This window comes from Haliaeetus albicilla, chromosome 2, assembly GCF_947461875.1.
Source record: "Haliaeetus albicilla chromosome 2, bHalAlb1.1, whole genome shotgun sequence".
In the NCBI taxonomy this organism is placed as follows: Eukaryota; Metazoa; Chordata; class Aves; order Accipitriformes; family Accipitridae; genus Haliaeetus; species Haliaeetus albicilla.
This window is the reverse complement of record NC_091484.1, coordinates 23,589,403-23,611,622: the sequence shown is the minus strand read 5'-3', so window position 1 is coordinate 23,611,622 and position 22,220 is coordinate 23,589,403. Positions and strand designations below refer to the sequence as shown.

General features: G+C 37.6%; 1 protein-coding gene across 3 annotated transcripts in view; it reads left to right on the top strand.

The window, feature by feature from the left end:
• Positions 1-22,220, top strand: part of FBXL2 (F-box and leucine rich repeat protein 2) — a 56,206-nt gene that overhangs the window by 21,914 nt on the left and 12,072 nt on the right. The window contains exons 3-10 of one of the 3 annotated variants that reach the window (XM_069810466.1): positions 8,886-8,940; positions 10,449-10,523; positions 13,719-13,813; positions 16,934-17,002; positions 17,089-17,184; positions 17,491-17,617; positions 17,814-17,888; positions 21,234-21,364. In XM_069810466.1, the coding sequence (XP_069666567.1) occupies positions 8,886-8,940; positions 10,449-10,523; positions 13,719-13,813; positions 16,934-17,002; positions 17,089-17,184; positions 17,491-17,617; positions 17,814-17,888; positions 21,234-21,364 (723 nt within the window). Of the gene's footprint in view, positions 1-8,885; positions 8,941-10,448; positions 10,524-13,718; positions 13,814-16,933; positions 17,003-17,069; positions 17,185-17,490; positions 17,618-17,813; positions 17,889-21,233; positions 21,365-22,220 lie in introns of those variants that run through there. The other 2 variants (XM_069810482.1, XM_069810476.1) reach the window with 2 other exon arrangements.

The following is a 22,220-nucleotide window of genomic DNA, read 5'->3' as shown; positions in this document are numbered from 1 at the left end:
TTTCCATAACCTTTATGGCTGTAGCAGTCATCGTTTATGGAGCATCCCTAGGCTGTATATCATCAGCACATCATGTTATTTTTCTACATCTCCTCCAAGTCACTAGTGTGCAGGGTGGGTATAGTTGATTTTTGGCTGTTTGGTGCCCAAACTATATAATCCCTTCACTTGTAGGGAGAAAATGGACTGTAGGATAGTTGGAATGGCCAGCAGGTTGGATTGGGAGTGTGGGCTGCAAGTTAAACCACTCTGAACTAATCATTAGGCTAACTGCTTTTATTTAATAAGATGTGTTATAGTTGCAAAATTTGTACTTCATAAAATCACTTCATAAAATAAAATTTATATTCAAAAAATTATAGAATAGGTGAGGTAGGAATTGAACTCTGGAGATCTTCTAGTCCAACTCCCCTGCTGAAAGCAGGGTCATCTGGAGCAGGGTTGTTCTTGGCATTGTCCAGTTGAGTTTTGAATATCTCAAAGCGTAGAGGCTTGATAAACTCTGGTCAACCTGGTCTGGTGTTTGACAACACTCCCAGAAAAAAAAAAAAAGTTTTTCTTTTAAGTGGAATTTCTCATATTTCAGTTTGTGCCTATTGCTTCTTTTCTGTCACTGGACACTACTGGGAAGAGTTTGCCATCTTTACTCCCTCCCGTCAGATATTTATATGCACTATTAAGATCCCCCCTCAAACTACCTCTTTTGAGGCATGTTTGACACGGTGCTCACCAGAACCACCAAGTCCTTTTCTGCAAAGCTGCTTTTGAGTCAGGTGGCCCCCAGCCTGTATGGGTGCATGAGGTATCCTCCCCAGGCTGTGTCTCCTCTCATGGATTCCTGCCTGTCCATAAGTAGTAGTTCATATCTCATTTATCAAATGCTTTTCTATAAATTGGAAATCTTCAGCTGAGACTCATTTTTTCCTTATAGAATTCTGTTGGTTGATTGCCCCCCCCCCCCCCCCCCCAAAAAAAAAGCCTGTGCTCTAAATAAGAGCATCTATAGCTAATACTTTGATAAAAATCCTGCTAATAAAGCTAGGGAATCATATGAGCTACAACATGCAGGCTTCTAGAAATTACAGAATAATGTTACTCATGCAGCACTTACAAGAAGTGATTAAACTGGACAATCCATGGAGCTTTAAAGTTAGAAATCTGGATCATCCCCCTCTACAAATATTCCAGTTTTAGGAAAGCATGAAGGATGTTGTGGAGATGTTAATGTGCATGAAAGACGAGTGTAGGGGTGTTGGGAGTCCTCTTAGTTTGTTACCACTTCATTTCTAGGTAAAGCACGTGACTTGCCTCATCATTTTGTTTGAAAGATACTATTTGGTCTTTAATGAATATTGTGTTTGGAAAGGAGAAAGATGATTTTTATTTAAAAAAAAAAAAAAGACAAATAGCAAAGAAAGGATTCCGAAACTTTCTACTTCAGCTTCCCTTTTGGAAGCACTCCAGTGAGATTCCTAACTAGTATTATTAAAGACTTAATGATGTTAAATGTTAAGATTCTTTTTTTAATAACAGTTGTTACAGTTTTTCTTCTTAAGATTCTTGTGTCTTGCCATTATATGAATCAGGATAACCAATGCAATGGGCGATTCCTTAAAATTGTTAGGTTACCAGCTATTTTGAGTGAAACAGCTAAGCAAGGATGCTGAAACAGATTGTAGCATGCATCTGACTTTTTGTGAAACGTTAGATAAAATCTGTTTCATGGCTTGAACTTTTCTTGGGTGCTTACTATATTTAGGTTTTGTGTTCTATTCTTTTACTCAACTTCTAAAAGGTTACAAAAATATGACCTTTTAAGTTGCATTATGCATCCATAATATCTAAGTAGCTACAAAACAAAAATGCAACAGGGATACATTCATGTGCTGTCTTCTGGATTTCATTTTCAGACTAAAGTTACTTTATGATTTGCATAATGTAGTTGTATCAGCTACATAATTGACCCTGCAAAAGAAATTACCATGTAATGTAGTTGCTGTATATCTGTATGTTTGACGGTAAATTAAACAGGACTGGCCCTTCTTGAATTTATTGTTGGGCATTTTGTTTCAGATACGAAGAGAATTAGGTACTGAAAATATTGCTGTTTTGTTACATACGGTCATACTTTTACAAATAAGTAAAATTTATTTTTTTAAGGAGCGAGTAATATGATCCACTTGTCTTGCGAGTAATGTGTAGGCCATAAAAAGTTAGATGCTGTGCTATAACTATAAAATGAATCCAGCAGAGCTGATTGTTTGTAGAGAAAGCTGACTTCTGTTTCAACTGAAAATAGATGTTAGGCATGCTGTAGACAGCCTGTTCTTTTGCAATTGCTAATACTTATGTAAGGACTGTGTAGTAGTATGCATCTTGGCAAAAGAAAAGGAGGTTTGGCTTGTAAAGAAGTGTTTTTTGGTGCCACGTTTGTTATTGAAAGACTTGCTGTGTAGATCTGTTGAGAAAGGCATCTTAGCTCGAGTAGTTTACAAGTGGAAATTGTAGGAGTAAAAGTTACTGGAAAGTTTTGGAGTGTCTCACAGTTTCTAGTTTATGTGCTTTACTTCACAAAGTAGCACATCCCTAGTAAAGAGGGATTTGTTTTAATAATTGACCTGGAAAGTCAAGCATTAGATGAGTCAGTGGATGCGTGCTTCATGTAGAAATTGGTGTTTGTCAGTCTTTTGTGACATGTTCCTGAAAACGAGCCTGACAGAAATGAGCCAAAAGATACTTTTTTTTTTAATAGAAAATAGTCAGACTCCTTAAGCTTTTAATTTTACCATTTACATTTCCAAGACAAGTATTATTATGTGGTTTTATTGAATAAGGTATTACTGGAATTTTCCAATGGAGCAGGTTCCTACCTGCAAAGTAGGTGAAGTTTGGAAGTACACCAACACTAGCATTCTTAATTTAATCATATAGATAAAAATTTATGCATGCAAAATTCTACTGTTATGGATCATGGCTCTCAATTATTCAGCTTATCTGTGTGTTTTCTAGCCTGCATATTTTTATTGTAGTGTTTGTACATACTGCTGGACTACAGTTAATGGTAAGATGCCTCGTACCTCAGTAGAGTGTTTAGTAAAATGACGGACAAAGGGAGAAGAGAAACTTTCCACATATAAAGAATCATAATAATGTTTTGTATTTACTGACTATGAAGTTTTAGGAGAAATACAAGACAGCTTCTATGGTCGTTGTGAGACTTCATGACTGTGCGTTCAAAGGAAATTAGTAGTGGACTGAGAGTGGCTGATGCTTTTTTCCCCTGTCGCTTGTTAACAGAGTATGCTTGGGCATTTTTCTAGAAAATTCTGAGAAAAACCTGCTGAAAGAGGAGAATCAAATCTGTGAAAGCTGTACTTTGTCTCTCTGTGGTACCTTTTCACATGTGTAGGCTTTACTCTTCCGAATTGCATTTACATTCTATTAGCATGTAAAGGACTTTCATTGAGAGCAGGTTTGCTATGTGAGGAATTGTACAAATCACTAATGAAGTCCTATCCTTAAGAAGTTCATAGTCTAAAATGGGGAAGACATGACAAATTTGTCATGTGCTTGTTTTGTAACAACTGGATGGTGTGGTAAAGTTGAAAGGATCTTCTGAGCAGATTTTCTAGATGATGTGCTGTCTTCAGTCAGGCATTTCTCATTCTTACTATTTTGTTTTTCATTTTGATACAGTTTGTCACGATTCTTTGTGTGCAAAACCATTATAGATTTAAAAAATGTGAAAAACAGCAGTTCTGAAATAGAATTCCATTCACAAGTCGGTTATTAAAAAAAACCCTAACTTATGTTATTGCTGAAGCTTTTTAGAAATTATTGGGCATTTCTGTCATACCAAATTTGGGGGTTTGGGCCAAAAATTCCAGGAAGTCACATTATGTGTGTGTAGTACTTACTGTCTGCATTTTGTTATCCACTTGTTATCAATCCATATAGTATTGTATCAAAATACTTAAAATGAGTTATTGCCAGGCCATTACTGCAAAGCTTATTCCTTATGTGATCAAATTTGGAAGGGCCTTACAAAGGCGAGAGAGAAGCAGTTTGATTCTTGCGCAGTTTGATTTCTCACTCTGTAGGTGGTATGCTGTACAGTGTTGGGGTTTTGAGAAATAGCTGTTTCTTTCCGTGGCTCCATGGGGAGGGAAACAAAATATTAGGAGTCAGCCATCTCTGTGTTTGGAAAGACACAGGACAGTCTGTTTATAGCACACAGGAATAATGAAGCATGTGTGGAAATACATGGGAAGATGATAGAGATTGTAGATCATAACTTCTTGTAGTTGGCAGGACCATACAAATTGCTGTGAAAATGCCTTAAAAAGGTGACTTAGGAGGTTTGTGGCCCTCTTAGGTTGAGTTTTGGGTATCAAGAAAATTCCAGAAGACTAGAAGAATATGAATCCTGACTGCAACGCTTTTACCTAGGCAAGGGAGAGATGACCAGAAATCTCAGCCTCATATTCAGTATGCAGTAGAAAAACTCACTGTAGATTTGTTTGATAAAAAATTGAGAGAGAGGAATATAACTAGCAGTTGTTGTGGTTTTCTGGAAAATAAGTGATTGAGCAATATCATTCTCTGCGATTAAGCAATTGGTTGGCTTTAACAACCAAAATTACATGTTTCTACTGAGGCATTTGACTATAACATTTGACCTATTCATTTTAGAAGTAGCACTCTGTGTGTGCAGCATATTAGTGCATGTTAAAGGGATTCAGGATTGGTTAATAGTTGTTGCAGCAATTGACAGGTAGGCCTGCAGGGTTTTAATTCAATGCTTTGGAAATCACTGCTTCAGAAGTCACTGGAGATAAAAGTTATAGATGACACAAAAAGAACTGTAGTGGTAAACTACTGTGAAGACAAGGCACTCCTAAGGATGTCCGAATAACATGATAAATGGGGGGTGTGTGTTCAAACAAGATTAATTTTACAGATTAGTTTTACGTGGATAGATATACAGGACTGGGGAATACTACAGAAAGAGCTGTGGCCTGGAGTGTGTAATCCCAGAAGAGGATGTGAAGGTGAAATGGGTAAGATACTGTAAGATTCTTGTCTGATGCTGTGTCAAAAAGGCTGTTACAGTGGCCTGAAATGGCTCTGAAAATGGGGGTGGTGAAATCATACTTTATGTCTGTGTACAGTTTTGTTGATACTAATAAATTTTTTAATGCTGCTGATGTCTAGATTTGAAGAAACATGCTGGAAAAATGAAGAATGTGCAGAGAAAATGAGATTGAAAGAACTAAAGTAAAAGATTGTTGAAAAGAGGAATTAAAGATGACCTGATAAGTGGCTTTAAAACTTGATGAGAAGAAAGTACTAACTGCTAAAGCACTCTTTAATTTGGTGAAGAAAAGTAGAAAAAAGCATAAAGCTGAGAGTGAGACATTCAGCTTGGAAATAAGGCAAACATTTTAACAGGTGATTAACTAGTGGAACAAACTACCAGAGAAGGTGGTGATTTTCCATCCCTTGAAGGCTTTCAAATCAAGAATAGATCCTTTTCTGGAAGTTAGGCTTTAGCAAAATACAAGTTTACCATAAAGGAGTTGAGGAACTGTGAGCTTGTATGACCCTTTGTGCCTTTGACATGAAGCTCACGCGTGCTGCAGGTACTGTTAACGTTGAAAGATCCCCAAGGCCAAACTCATGAGGCATGTGTCTGGAGTGGTTTGTGCCTAGGGGTGAAAAGTCTTGAAGAGGTCTGTATTGGCTTTGTGTGGCAAGGTTTTGGAGGGGGGGGGGGGGGGGGGGGAGGATTACAGGGGTGGCTTCTGTAAGAAGCTGCTGGAAGCTTTCCCTGTGTCCAACAGAGCCCATACCAGCCTAAGACGGACCCACCACCAGCCAAGGCCGAGCCAATCAGCGATAGTGGTAACGCCTCTGTGATAACATTTTTAAGAAGGAAAGAAGTTGCTGGGATGGAAAACGGCAGCTGGAGAGAGGAGTAAGAACATGTAAGAGAAACAACCCTGCAGACACCAAGGTCAGTGCAGAAGGAGGGGGAGGAGGTGCTCCAGGCACCGGAGCAGAGATTCCCCTGCAGCCCGTGGTGAAGACCATGGTGAGGCAGGCTGTCCCCCTGCAGCACGTGGAGGTCCACAGTGGAGCAGATATCCACCTGCAGCCCGTGGAGGACCCCACGCCAGAGCAGGCGGGTGCCCGAAGGAGGCTGTGACCCCGTGGGAAGCCCGCGCTGGAGCAGGCTCCTGGCAGGACCTACGGATCTGTGGAGAGGGGACCCCATGGAGCAGGTTTTCTGGCAGGACTTGTGACCCCGCGGGGGACCTGCACTGGAGCAGTGTGCTCCTGAAGGACTGCATGCCGTGGAAGGGACTCATGCTGGAGCAGTTCGTGAAGAACTGCAGCCTGTGGAAAGGACCCATGTTGGAGAAGTTTGTGGAGGACTGTCTCCCGTGGGAGGGACCCCACGCTGGACCAGGGGAAGAGTGTGATGAGTCCTCCCCCTGAGGAGGATGAAGCAGCAGAAAATAATGTGTGATGAAATGACCGTAAACCCCATTCCCTGTCCCCCTGCGCCACTGGGGGTGTTGGTAGAGAATCCGGGAGTGAAGTTGTGCCTGGGAAGAAGGGAGGAGTGGAGGGAAGGTGTTCTGAGATTTGGTTTCATTTCTCATTACCCTACTCTGGTTGATTGGTAATAAATTGAGTTAATTTTCCCCAAACTGAGTCTGTTTTGCCCGTGACGGTAATTGGTGAGTGATCTCTCCTGTCCTTATCTCGACCCACGAGCCCCTTGTTATATTTTCTCTCCCCTGTCCATCTGAGGAGGGGGGAGTGATAGAACGGCTTTGGTGGGCACCTGGCATCCAGCCAGGGTCAACCCATCACAAGAATGGAGCAAAAATAAAGGCATCTGTTCTGCATTTAGTTTTAATTTACTTTTTTAGGAGAAATCGCGCATCAATGTTAATCTCTTAACAGCAGTAAACAATCAAACGTGAAGACAGACTGCCAGACAACTCAGAGTAGTGGGGGTGTATGAAATACCCTTTCTACAACATCTTAGAATTTCTTCTGTTGTTTCTTATTTCAGCAGAACTTGATACATCACTTCTAAAGCATGTCATGTTCTTCATTTAGGCAAGAGTATTGTGTCATTAAATGGATCGTCACAACCCTTCCTTTCTTTGTTACAAGTAACACAGAAGTCTGTCTCTTGTGCTTTCGCTTCTGTAAATTTGAGATCACCTGCTGATTCCACTCATACAGTGGTACTATGAGGAAGCTTCTACAAGCCAAGAAGCTTTTGCAGCTCTTTAGCATGATCTCCACATCCTCACCCTCAGCCATTTGCCTCATGGCAGGGGGTAAAGGTGACCTCAGAAGAGGGTTCATGGTGGGTTATTGGTATAAATGCTGCTCTTGAGAGAGAACGTTTTCAGTGCTCATCTGAACAGTCCAGCAATCTTGCTGAGCACATTAAATGTGTACTTTGTGCATGAAACGCTGCTGAGTACCTTAAAGTGGGCAGACCTCAGAATGGGTGTTCAGATTACAAAATAGATGCTATCAAAATAAATGTTATCAACAGGGTTTTATAAATTGTTTCATAGCTTCTGAGAATGTCCTTCTGTTTGCATGGCTAATAGTTTTTTAAGAAAATGTATTATTGTACAGTGAAAAAGAGAAAATATTTTCCTCTGTTAATGAAATATTGGAAAACTAATATCTGAAGTAATCGTAACAGATGTCCAGAAGACTGTTTTGTTTAAGAAGTATTTCCATTAACTTACATTACATTTTTTGACTCTTGCCACAGCTAAAAATCACAGCGCTTAAGATGTGGGTATCCATTTTGAGCTCTAGCTTCAGATCTCTACTTGTAAAATAGTAAACAGAATTTTACATGATTAAATTCAGCATCTCTTACCAGTTGTTTGCTCCTCAGTGTTAACATCTCACTGTAAGATGAAATTGTTATTATTACTGTTGATTGTTTTGATGACTGAAAAAGTTCACTGGTGAGCAGGTAGCAGTTTATACGTGAATTACAGTAACATCTTTCATATATTTCATATCGTTCTCTGTAATAGAAAATGATTTTGGAATAGGATCTGTATTTTATGCTTAAGCTAATGATTTTTTTTTTTTTCCCTGAGGACATCCTTTGACCCAATTTCATTGTTGTTTGGAAATGGTATTTAGCAAAATGCATTTTGACAGTGAAAAATTTCTTTCAGAAAACCATTAAGAGTTGGCAGCCTTGAGGAATTGGTTCTGTGATGACAATAGTAATGCTAAATTTTCAGTTGCAGTTGTTTCTTGTAGAATGAATTAAAAAAAAGATACTGACTGTGTTAGACTTGGTAGTCACTGTGAAACCCCTTTAGACATTTGGGTCATTGTTCTTTGTGTTAGTACTTAGATTCTTGAACTTGGATTTATGTATGTGTTATTTTTCCATTTCTTACTCTTCACCAGCCTCTGAAATCTTCACCTGTATTTGTGTAAGTTACTTCTTTAATTGTAGCACAATTAAAGGTATATAAGCTAGTTTCTCTGAATTAAAAAGAAGAAAAAAGAATTTGTTTCAAACTCATGCATGTTTGGGTAGTAAGGAGGAGGAAACAGAAAATAGATTTTCAGAAGAAGCACCTGCTGGTTCTAATATGTTGGTGTTGACTGTCTTTAGATGATAGCTATGATATTATTCCTTAAGTCTCAATAAACAAAATAATTTGGTAAAACACTTGTATTTAAAAAACACTTGTATTTAACTTGCTTCTTGTGTAACTGGTGTCTTTCCATAGAAGTACAGAAGTGTGAATTAATGTATTAGTCTGAATTTGAAATAAAACATTTTAATTGTTGTTCTTTTCCTTTCTTCCCAGAATATTTTCTTTCTTGGACATAGTTACTTTGTGTCGATGTGCACAGGTTTCCAAGGTATGTATTTCTGTTTGGGTTTTTTTTGTTGTTCTTTGGGATGCTATTCACTTAATTATGTGCAAATCATGGGCTTTAGGGCAATCTGCTTCCTGTAATCAAATAGTTCTCTCAGTCTCTTTGTTTATTAAAACAAATAAACAGTGGGTCCAGTTTTGCGGTCAGATGTGGACTTAGTTGCTATGTACTGGACTAATGTTTAAAGGCTATGGAAAAGATATCCAGTCGTGTATGGTCTATATCTGGAGAAAGGATTAAGCCCAGTTTGGCATGATGGCATTTGCTTTTTATAAAGCATGTGGCTGTATAACACTATTTTTCAGACGCATTTTCTGCTTAAAATTCCACGTAGTTAAGTTAATGTGCACCATGTGTTTAAGAAGTATGTCCATAGTTTGCTTGCCAAGTACAAAAGGTGTTAAGTAGCTGGACTACCAGTAGAGGGGAAAAGGCACACAGAAGATAATAGAAAGCATGTTAAGTAAGCTTTTATGTTTAGCTCATCTTGATTTTTTTTTTTTCTTGAATTAAAATGAATAATATTCTGTTCCTACATCAGGTGTTTACAGTGAAGTATATTCTTATACAACATGAAAGAACTTTTTTATTTCATGCTTTTCTACCTTAATGAGGATTAGGTTTTTTGTTTGCTTGTTGTTTTTATTGGGGTCTTTTTGCTTGTTTTAATGTATAATTAAGTGCGTAACTGGTTCATTCCTATACCCATATCACTCTAACTTCAGTAAGTTTTGTGAGTCAACTAACATCAGGTTTTGTTAGAACCTTCAGCTAAAGCCTAGAAAACAGTGGAAGAAAACCGAAGTGATTGAATAAGTTGTATTTTTCTCTCAGAACTACCTGTCAGTTGAATGTGGTATTCCTTTTTCTGTTTTTCTGAGCATATTTGTGTTTCTCTGGTGCTTTTATTTTGTTTTACTTTGAACAATTATTGCTTTGACATTGAAGGACAAATTCTCAAACACGTACATTTAACTTAGCATGTGTAAAGGAAAGGCCTGATCCCAACAGTGGAAAGTCAGCAGTTTTCTGAAAGGTTGCTGTTCCTCTCAGAATAGTAACTAGTGAGGTTGAAGAACTGTGGTTTTATTGGAAAGAATCTCATTTGCAGCTACTTTTCTCCATATAGATCTAGCAAAAGTAACTTATTAGACAAATTTACAAAAGCTTTTTAAAAAATGGATGGTTAAATCTTGCTGCATCCATGTACATACTTTATGTTTAATTTCTTCCTTTCCTGCATGTTTTATGAATTAGCCTTTGAAGTGCAATCCATTCAGGAGATTTGAGATTCATTTCCACAAATTCTGTGTTTTTAAGTAGTTGGTACTGTATGACTACTAATATCTACAGTTATATTTCTTTTTTAAAAATGCTACCTGAAATTGTATATTTTGTTATATTTGAGTTTGTTATGTTTGAATTGCTGAGAGGAAAATGAAGGGAGCAGGCAGTGGAGGTAATAAATAAACTGTATTTGTTTTCTGTAGGCATGGAATGTTTTAGCTCTGGATGGAAGCAATTGGCAAAGAATAGACCTCTTTAACTTTCAAACGGATATAGAGGTTAGTGTCTTTGGGGTTGTTTTTTTTTCATTCCTATGGTGATGTTTAAGAGCATAGCCCATTTTGAGTATCCCATAGACTGTGCTTGCGTTCACACGTTTTAAAGACTAAAGTTCAAGATGATAATACGGAGAAGGAACAAACATAAAAGAACTCTGTATTTGCCTTTCTTACACCGGATGAATATTTCAGTTTTGGTTGCCAGCTATGTCTCGGATAATTTGCATATATCATATATATACAGGGATCTAGAAGTTCAAAGCTGCTTATTTCCAGAAAGTAAAGGTATAAATGGTGCCTCGGAATCACTTTCATGATCAAGAGGATAATTTCATTGCTGGTCCCCAGACTCTCTGTGAGGGTGCCATCTAGTGCAGAAAGCTCTCTGGACACTTGGCTGTAGGACTTGGAGATTGAAACAATAAAATGCTGAACAACTTTTCTTACCGCTGACTTGCCTAGGTTTGATTTGGTGTGTATCTGATTACCATTTTCTGAACATTTGTTTTATAAGGTTTGAACCTTGCCTGAAATGAGGGTGCATGTGCATGAAAGTCCTTTTCAGCATATAATGAAAGGATTAGGGCGGTCGTGTCTTTGGTAAGAAAAACATGTCTGCATTAATGCTATCATAGATGTGCATAACAAAATAAAATATGACATGAAAATGAAGACAAAAATCCATGTGGAAATACAATTCCTTAATTGAATCTGAACTGATTTATTGTTTGTTGTTTGATGATACAACTTAAATTTAGAATACAATAATGAATTTGCTTCTGGATTTTTTTTAGCTTCTTAGTTGCATGAATAAAATCCAGATGGGTTTCATTTGGTGTATTTTGCTCACCGTGTTTCAAACTGTTCCTAAAGCTTTACAGTAATATATAGGCTATATTTTTTTCACTGCTCTTTTAAAATTTTACTGCCAACTCCTCTGCTAAACTGATGTTAAACATGAGGATCTTACAGAGGTAGGAGAAAGTTTTTTGGGTTTGATGTTTTTGGTTTTTGGTTTTTTTTGGCATCTGCCTCTCTCTAAATGTGTCTAAGAAGACTTGGAGCTATGATGTCATCTTTTCAGTTGCCTTTAAAAAAAGCAAATGAGAAACACAAGCTAAGAAATAATAAAGAAAACCCTACAGGTCTGTGGTCTTTTTGTTGGTAGGCCTTTTTTGTGACTGAAACCTTTCTGCTGTTTAGAAACAGTATTGGATTTTTATGTTTTCGATATGTTTGTCTTACATTGTACCTAGTGGTGTTGCTCTTTGAGACGCTATGTTTGTAGCATAGGATTCAGGAGAAGGAATGAAATTAAGTTATGATCCTCTTTTGCTATAAGAAGCTATTGTGGTTTGGAGCAATTCAGTTACTTCAGTATATTATATTTAAGTACATTTGTAATATAAACCCCTTAAATTTATTCATAAGAGTATGTTAAACCGGCAATTATTACATAAGGTAGTTTTGAACAAGATAAACTTTCATATTCAGTGTCTAAGAACTCTGTTTTTTCTTCAACTATTTTAGTAATATTTTTTTGCCTATAGATTTAGGACAGGTAAAAGCTTCTAATTGTATTTGGCAATTTTTTGCTCAGTTGGATGTTGTACTGTTTGGTGATGTTTCACATAGCATCAAGCAGTACTTGATCTGAGACGATCAAATAATGAAAAATTAGGTTTTGTGAAATTTTCCATATTTAAGACCTCATGAGGTAGAGAACTTTTTTCTATTTTTTTTTAATAATGCACTAGGGTTTGGCTTTTTTCTGCAATGTAGATTGAACTTGCATTACATGTTACTCATTGACGACTTTAGCCTTACAGTAAAGGTATTTGGCCTCTGTTGAGAAAAAATTCTGACTAAAGCTTTAAAAATACATAATTTTGTTTGTATAATGAATTCCAGTTTGTTTGTTTTGGTGTAAATTCTTCTGAGAGATAAGATAAACAATGTTACTTATAGGCTAAGAAACAAGCTCTGATAAGAAAATATTTTCACATAGTGCTAGCCAGGACTTTGGTATTAGAGGTGGACAACAAAATATAAGAAACATTTTACTGTTTCAGTAAAATTGTTACTGTCCTGTATAGAGAGGAAAACAAACAAAAAAATCTGCTGATCTCTAATTCTGTAAGTATTCCTGCTTAAAAAAAAAAAAGAGAGAAGAAAATAAAAGGTGCTGTTAAGTATTAGTCCTGTTTGTTAAATGATCAGTGTTGATTTCTTTTACCTCCCTAAAATTAGATACAATGTGATGTCTAGTCAGTTTTTGCAGTGGCCTCCTGCTTTTTGCTATCTTATCTTGTTTTTCCTACCAAAAAAAAGGTGTATTTTTATTGTAGTTTAATAACATTTTTGCATAATAGTACTTTCAGATTGAATATTAGAAGTACTGTGCCATCCTGCTTACTCCTAGTGTATAGCAAAATGCACTTTCAGGATGTAAATAAAACGCATTTTGTAGTGATGTGGGGTCAAATAGGCAGGTTTTTTGGTAAGCTGTGCTTCAGCTTTTGACAAGTAACAGTGCATAAAGTGTGTAAGCTTCACAATGTGAGAAGTTCTTTGGCATCCCCAAGTGTTAAGCACAGACACTCAAATATACATGACACTGAAGACTGGCAGGTGGGCTCTGGCAAATCTTCTGGAGGCAACTGAAGTGGCCGCTCCCACCAAGGTGTTCAGCACCTTCTTTCCATTGCAGAGGTAATCATCCCTATAGCAGGGACTGTAAAACGGGACTCATCGGGGGCTGCAGTTCAGTGATGTATGTCTTCATGGACAATTTAAACTTACATGCTGTAGCAGTAACAGTGATCCTTGAGGAATGGGCATGCCTCCCATTGCGTCTCTGGGGCAGTTCTTCAGTTCCTTACACATCTGACAAAACTTGCAGATCATTTTAGCAGTCTTAATGAGTAGGTTTTGCTAAGACAAAAAATTGAGCCATGTGTGATAATTAAAAAAAAAAAAAAAAAAAGAAAGAACTAAAGATTGAATTGAATAGCACTTCAATGCGAGTGGAGATTCTCAACAGAACTTTTTTCGTAAAGTAGCAAAAGAAATTAAAAGAGGTGTAGTTCTGGTGGGGTATAGCTGGGGCTGGTCTTCACTCCCGGCATTTTTAATTTGGTTAGAATGTTATGTCAGAATAAAACTCAACAAAATCTTCCTTTTATTTGGTTTAAGGGTCGTGTTGTGGAAAATATATCGAAAAGGTGTGGTGGGTTCCTGAGACAACTTAGTCTGAGAGGATGTCTTGGTGTTGGAGACTCCTCTTTAAAGTAAGTAAAGTCCTAGATTGAGACATCACTTATTTCCTAATGTCCAGACCAAAAGCAATTATTATTACATTTGTTTGGATTTCTAAGTACTGACTAATGACCAAATGGGATACTTAAGTAAGTATTAAGTACCTTAATAATGACTAAATGAGATGTCAGTTTGAGATCAAGTATAGCTACTGTTATTTTCTGGAAATGAACTGAGAACTGTGCTTTTCAGAAATGTGTCTTTTTCTTTCACTAGTATTATGTAGATATCTCTCAGGTTTCAAGCAGTTAAAATGTTTTCAGACCTGTACTCTGGTGTCCTACAATATTAGTTTCATCAAGATTAGTAGTCAGTCAGTTTATAGTTTATCTTGTTGTCTGGACAAGAGGTGACCGTAGCAATGTGACGAAGAATAAAGACTGGTACGATTGAGTGCCTACAAAATCGGGAAAGGCCTGGGATTCTCTTCTTGCTCTAACATAAGAACAGGCAGGCAACAGGAACATCTTGGGAGACTTTAGAGACAGTGGCCCTTCTTTACACAGTATATAAATTGAACTTGCAGTTTGTTCCCAGAAGACCATTTGAATCCATATAAGCTTTTTCTACATGCAGACTGTTTAGCCAGACCCTTCTGTGGATATTTCTCTGAGTATTTAAACCCAAAGATCCTACCTCCAGCTGAAGGGGGTCCCTAAGCCACAAGTACGTCAGGGCTCAAAGAATATTTGGAGAAAGCCTCAGGGTATGGCTTTTTGTAGTTATGCTTTCCTCTGCTATCACAGGAGGCTGGGCTGAATGGTGTTCAGCCTGATGTAGTGTGGCCATTCTTAGGAGGAAAATACAAGCACAAAGATTTTGTTAAGCACTGGGCATTAAGTTAGTGTCTTGTGACCTTTAGCTCTTTCTTAAATTTTTAAGTAGGTCTAATGCACTGACTTTTGTCTCTAGAGTAGATTCATCCAGCAACCAGTTAAGCAATGGATTGCTTTAGTAACCCAAACAGGCATCCTAGCTTCAGACCCGAATATTTCCCCAGAGCTTTCCTTTCCTCTAGGCCCATTCCCAAACTGCTCCGTGGTGTGTCTCTACCTTCAGGCAGTCTTGCCTCCTCAGGGGAAAGTGTGTATCATTACCATCTCCCATATTACTGGCAATTGCTGTCAAAAAAGAGGTAGCCCCAACCAGAGTTAGCTTGCTGCAAATGCTCCTCCAAGTTCCCAGAGTATTCACACAGATGGTCCCCATGTCCTCAGTAGGGAAGGCAATAGCAGGAGTGGGGGAGAGGGGGAAGGCAGGCTCCGACAGAGGCAGCAACTACTGTGGGGAGAAGGTAGTGGGAAAGGCGATGAGAAGGGTGTAGGAAGAAGGAGTTGTGAAGTAGGTAACAGTTGTTCCACTCCCTCTAGCCCCCCCGCATTAACTCCATTCTCACGTTTGGTTTAGGCTCCCAGCTGTGCTTTTCAGGATGCTAAGGCTAGGGGACTGCAGTGAGGGTTGTGAATAGGACCAAAAATTGTAGGTGGGTTCAGGTATTAGTAATGTTTGAGAAGTGGCGGAGGGCTGGAGATGGGATATTTTAAAATAATGATGTATTTAGTAAACAGATACTTAAGAATAAATATACAGCAGTTCACTGTGTAGCATGTGTACATTGTAGGGATGATACAGCTAGTTATGCTGGCAGGTAATAGGACAGGCTTACCTGAGACTGGCTACCAGAGTGTTACTGGTGCATCCATAACAACTAACTGGTGCAGATGGTGGTGTCTAAGACAGTTTAGGAAGGAAGATGATTCACCTCTGAAATATAAGCAGGTTATATTGAAATTGAAAATGAATGATAAATGCATGAGCTTTAAGACTTTCAAAACATTAGCATAAGAAAGGTGGCATTAATTTTCAGATACTTGTTCTGAAAATGACTTTTCCTATCAGGCTTTTTGTGTTGAGTTGTTTCCAGATCCGTTAGTTTTGTGGGTGACATCAACTTTTGTTTAAAACCAGCCAATTATCCAAGTAGGTATTGGCTGTGGAAGTACCGAACGTTTGTGGCAGCTCTCCTGAGACGTGCCCCATGCTTCAATCTCAGAGGCAAAGTTTGCTGCTGTTCCTCCAGAGTGTAGCATCTTTCCAAGTGATTTGAAGAGCGTCTCAATTGTAAATCTCCCTCCAGTACATGAATTTTGGAATAGCTGTTTTGAGAATTCAAGTGGAAACTCTCACCAGTATAACTGCTTGCTGGGTTTTTTTCCATTGTTTTCAATCCACAGTGGAGAGCCAGGAAGTTGTTACCAGCTGAGTGTTTAGTCGGATCTGTTAACCACGGCAAGCCTCCAGACAAAACTGTTTTTGTGTGTTTCCTCCACCCCTGCCAATAAAATCCATACAGTTGGAGGAAACATGGGCATAAAAACTGTTCTGAAATGCAATGCAGCTGTAAATATTACTCTGCAGAGATGAAAAGAAAGTTTGTGTATTTCTTCTGGGTAATTAGTATAATGATACATACAGGCTTTTAGCAGTATAATAGCTCCAATCATCCTTAGAGTTCATACCCAGTAGTGCATGTAGATGCATTTCAATTTTTAAAATCATAAATAACTAATTCGCAACCCACAGGGCTTTCCATTGGTAGTCCGATAGGCTTAGGTCCTACTTCTGTAATGCGCAAGGTACGTTGCTTTTCATTTGATGTGGGAGCAAGCTCCTTAAGACCTACAAAGGCTTCAGTGATGACATGTGCAAAAACTCTTCCCCGCAGCTTAATATTTAACTTGATGTGATATTTAAACCCTTCTGTTTATGTCCTTAATGTTTTTAGTTAAGGCATTTGAAGCAAGTCAGTTCTGGCTTGTATACGACAGAAATAAACACCTTGCTCAAGTGGTATTGGAGAGAGAAGCAACACGTGGTTTCAGGAGTTGCTGAAGAGAGAAACTTGTAATAGCAAAAGGAAAAAGCAGCCACTGAGACAGATGTATTTGAAGTGTACTTTGTAACAACACTGTGTGGCTTGAAGATTAAGCTTTTTGACTGAGGTTGGAAGGCCCTAGGGGACAGAGCGCACTCTAGTGACTGTACTGCAACTTGTGACATATTAATTCTCCAGCTTTTTGTTGCTGTTCTAGGACCTTTGCACAGAACTGTAGAAACATCGAACACTTAAATCTAAATGGGTGCACAAAAATCACTGACAGGTAAGTCAAAGGGGTTTTTTGTTTGATGGGAAAATTTGGAAAAAGAAGTAGCTGAAGGTATTTTTAGTGTGTCTGCTGTTTTGCAGCACGTGTTACAGTCTTAGCAGATTCTGTTCCAAGCTGAAACATCTGGATCTGACATCTTGCGTAGCCATCACGAACAGCTCTTTGAAAGGCTTAAGGTAAGAAGATTCAGTGTTTTGTGTTAAAGAAAAGCATTTAAAGAGCTGTTCAACATTTAATAAAGTGAAAAAAAATCAAAGCTGAACCTTAATACTGTGTATCAGAGCTGGCTTTATCCTGTATCTAGGACTTCTTGGGTGTAGACTGATGTTTGTGTGTGGTCTTTTCTCATGACTTTTCTGTGGAGGCCTGGCACAGTCCACTGGCTATCATTAATTTCTAACAGTGTGTTTAATTTGGGTTTCCCACTGTTATGACTATTTGAAGGCTGGATTTAACTTTATGTATTTTTTTAATTCTCCCAGTGAGGGTTGCAGAAATCTGGAACATTTGAATCTTTCCTGGTGTGATCAGATTACGAAGGATGGTATTGAAGCACTGGTGAAAGGGTGTAGTGGACTAAAAGCTCTATTTCTTAGAGGTTGCACACAGGTACATAACTGCTTGGGTGATCCTTTAGGAATAAAATTTTATTTTGGGTTTTTGAAATCTCCATGAATTAAAAAAAAAAAAAATTTGTTATAGTCTTTTGTTCAATAGTACAAGACGTATACATTCTTTGGGCTGCTTTGCTGTGCTTTTAATTTCTTGTTTCTTTTCCTATGTCCGGTTTAATTGCTAAATACAGTTAGAAGATGAAGCACTGAAACACATTCAAAATCACTGTCATGAACTTGTAATCCTGAATTTACAATCCTGTACAGTAAGTATTTGAAGCTTCAAAAAGATATATTCTCTAAGAATCATAAGCCATTTTTGAATGCTAATGAATTTATCTGCTACACACTTAAATAGTACATCTCTACAGAATTTTGTGGAATAGAGGTCTTAAATGAGCTGGCTGTTTCTACAGCTGAGTGTGGATTTGGAGTGTTGGGTCATTTTTTTTCCCCTCATTACACTTTTTAACTGTAGTAAGCTCTAGCGTAAGAATTAGCTGCATTCATTCAAATCTTATGAACTGTGTATGCGCTAAACCATGCAGTTTTACAGATGTAGTTCTTGTTCTCCCATCTGTTAAGGTCAAACATTTTAGTCTATTCATAATTTTAAGGTTTCTAATTGAGCAGAAGCCATATTCTGGGCTACATAATTGACAGTAAAATATGATGGCATCATAACTGAAGATGACTCAGAACCATCTAGATAGCAGGAGAAGGGCATGCTTTTTAAATAGTAATGGAGGAACACATGCATTTGTAATTAAATGACTGGGAATCATTCATGTACTTTTAATTCTGCTTAGAGAGTACACAAAAATTAGATTTGCTGTATTTTATATTGGCTTTTTTGTTGTTTCTGATGTGACTTTTTAGGAACACGAAAGATGTCTTTAATGTATGTAAGTCATTCTTTGTCTGTAAATAAGCCTTAGAAAATAAATTAGAATTTCAGTGTTTCAGTCATGCAAATTTGAATAATGAAGCTAGATTCTTTTCTTTTGCTTTTGAAAATTTTTCTAAGGTTTTATTGCTAGAAGGTATAAAGTCTGCTTGGGCTAAAACTTTCAAATCTGTCTTACACGTCATTCCTGAATGAATGTGGCATGGGACCATTTTTTATTAAGATTTGATGAAAGTTTTTGGACCTAATAGGTTTCTTTAAAGTGTTGAACATTTTGGAGCATTAAGGGTTATTAAAAGTTATATTAAAAAATTGCAGAAATTAAGAACAATAGGAATACAAAGCTTGAGCATCCATGAGCCAGATGTTTAGTGAAAGAGAGAATTTTCAGATTTTTCAATCTGAATTTAGGTGCCTACTGAAGCTGGGCACCTAAAGATAATGGGAATGAAAGGACATTCCTTGTTTTAGGCAGAACCACACTTGCATAAATAAAGTCAGTATGTAATTTCCTCCCCTTTCACTCTTCCTTTTGCTGTCCTCCTTCTCCAAAGTTGTTGTTCTGTTTTATTTTACCTGAGACTAATGAGATACATCGAGGCCAGCCTTTTCTGATTATTTTCATGGAAGGCTCTCAAGAGGTCTGATGATAATCAGTTATGATCTCTCCCGCTTAAAAGGGGCATTGGCATAGGAGTATACCAGAATTTTCCTTTGGCCAGTATGTTTGTTGTAATGTAGATATGAAGTACCAACAAAAAAACCCTCATGAGTGAAAGTATTTTTCCCTTTGAATTTTTTGAGTTGATAGTCTGTGTGTCCTACCTAGTTACGTGTGCTTTAAAGTTTTATTTCACTGGACTTGTCCTGCTTGCTGTAGATTAGAAGCATGCTTCCAGAAACAGCCAGGCTCTTTATGATCAAAGAGCTAGCACTGATTTTTACACAGCAGGTCTCCTTGTGCTTTATATGATCCACACTTTGATTCTAGTGGCTCTCTTCTGTGTACCCTGTAAAATGCCAGGTCAGCTCCAGCAGCTGTGGAATGAACTGATATTAACTCTGGAAACTGCACATCTGAAAGGTACCATCTTTAGAGAAAGATTTTAGAAACTGGGGACTTGCAAGCATTTTTTGAGCACTTTTCTTTCCTGAGAGGGATGTAAGCATTGAAATCACAAGCAGTTTCAGAATGGAAAATTCTCATATATAACTTGAGGGTTTTGTCCATCTCCAACGGCAGCATAAAATTTACATAGTCCTCACCTCCCAAATAGTTCCTTTTCACAATAATAGTGTCATGAGTATCTCTCAAAGGAAACAAAACAATTCCAGAAAACATGTTTTGGAGAGTCAAATCCAGAAATACCTGACTGCTGTGGGACTTTTAATCTAAAAAAAAAAAAAAAAAAAGCTTATCTTCTTGTCTGTAGATTATGCAAATCCTTCCGGATCCACAAAAAGAAGACAAGACTTCTAGTTTTCTGTCTAGAATAATTTTTATTTGACAGAACAAATTGTGCAAATATAAACTGCTATTAAAAAGTGCTGGGTTGGGGGAGGGAGCATAAGGTGATCTCCCTTTGTGCTGAGCTGCTGCTATTTCTCATCCTGTTTTCATCTATGAAAGGTAATGCTTGTGGTAATAGCCTCAGAAATATGCTATAGTAGTATTAGTGTACCTAGATGAGTGACTTATAAAAGGAATGTGTATTTTCCATTCAAAATACAGTAGAGGTCTTTGTTATTGGAAGGGTAATGTTAGGCCAGGAAATAAAATAACCTGTTTCACCATGAAGAATTAGTCATTCAGCAGAAAAATTAAATTCTTGGAGTTAAGAGTGGGAGGAGGAGTGAATACTTTTTCCAGAATAGAAAACATGTAAACAAAATAATATTTGCACACACACACCAATAACCTAGTTCCTGTTGCTATTTTGTGTGCAGCTGCATTGGGGCTATTTCTTATAGTTCCTGTTTCAGAGAAAACTTTTTTATTCATACTCCAAATTTAGAGTTACTTTTTTCAGAATATCTAGTACAAAGCAATTTTGAGAAATGAAAAACCCTCTTTTCAGTTAAATCTTTCAGTTAAAGACAACTGCATAGGGCAGGGCAAACCTGGCTTTTACATTTATCTTCTGTAAAGAATGGGTTATATGTAATTGTTTACCTGTAATTCTTGCTTTGAAAACTATCCGAAGGTGAAGGATTTTTACCCTTGGGTCCTAGTGCTCCAGTGCAAAATAGGTAGTTAGCTCTCCTGCTGTTGAGCTTTGAGGTCTCTTTTGCACTGTTCCTGAACTTACACAGTCACTGGAATGAAAGACCTGAACTCTACAAACATAGAAGCAGCGAGCTATTTCACACAATGACAACTACAATAAAAAAAAAAAAAAAAAGAAAATTATAAAGCAAAAGCAAAGTGAAAGAGGAAGACAACAACAAACAACTCTCCCTCTGTGCTTCAGACTGCCTTTGAGCAGTACTAGAGATCTGTGGAAAAAGACATAGCTAAGTAGGAATTGTGTGTGTTGATTGTCTTTATCAGTGAAGATGGTTTCATGATGGTATTTTTTGGTTAAAAATCCACAGGTTGCCATGGGTATGTACAGTACACTAACAATTCAGTAATATGACTTGATTTTTGTTCTTAGCTGATTACTTGATAATGGAGTAACTTTAACCTTCTTCTGTGTTGCAGCAAATTTCAGATGAAGGCATTGTAAAAATCTGCAGAGGATGCCATAGACTTCAGTCACTCTGTGTTTCAGGCTGTAGCAACCTTACAGATGCTTCTCTGACAGCACTTGGTCTAAACTGTCCAAGGCTGAAGTGAGTATGTCGTGAGCGTGTCGTGAGTATGTCATGTTATTACTGGCCTGATCTAAGAAATTCACTTCTGAAGATAATCAGCTGATATCCACAGGTTTAATTTAGCTTTGTGTTGTTTGTGTTACCTTTGCAATCAAAACATTAAGTTAGAAGTACCAGCTGAATATAAACTTGAGGACTGGTCCTCTGTAGCTGACATGAATGTAGTCCACTGTATATTGGAAAAACAAGAAGTAATATGTGACAAATAAAACACGTTGAACCTAGCAGTTCAATTCTGTGCTTCTAGTTAAGTGTTTTAGGTACTAATTACAAGCCAGAAGAAAAGAAGATATAAAGCCCATTATTTTTTTAAAAGGTAAAAATATCTGTAGATGTGTTGTCTTGTGATGTTTGTACTCTGATGTGGTTTATTGCAGTGGTTTGTCTTGCAAAAAAAATAGCTAAATCATACCTGAGTATTATATTCACAGATTTTATTAGCATGTTTTTTTAATATGCTCTGCAGTGCATCCTGGCATTCTTAAACTCTGATATGGAGTGTGCTAATGTCTCCACAAGCACTGAGGACTGATACTTATGGGATGTTTTGAGTAATAGGGGCTCATCAGTTAAAAATAATATGAACTTTTACGTTGGTGTAATTTGTGCTAACATACATGTTATGGTGGTATCCTCAGAAGTGAGGACATCTTCAGCTTTAATAACGAAGCTCAGTCATGCAGCAGCTCTCTGGCTGTAGAGACATATAATACTTCTTGCAAGGTCTAATTTTAATGTAAATTTAATCAAACCAAAAGATTTTTGGATGAAAGTAAATTGCCATTTAAGACAGGAATGTGCAGGAGTTGCAGCT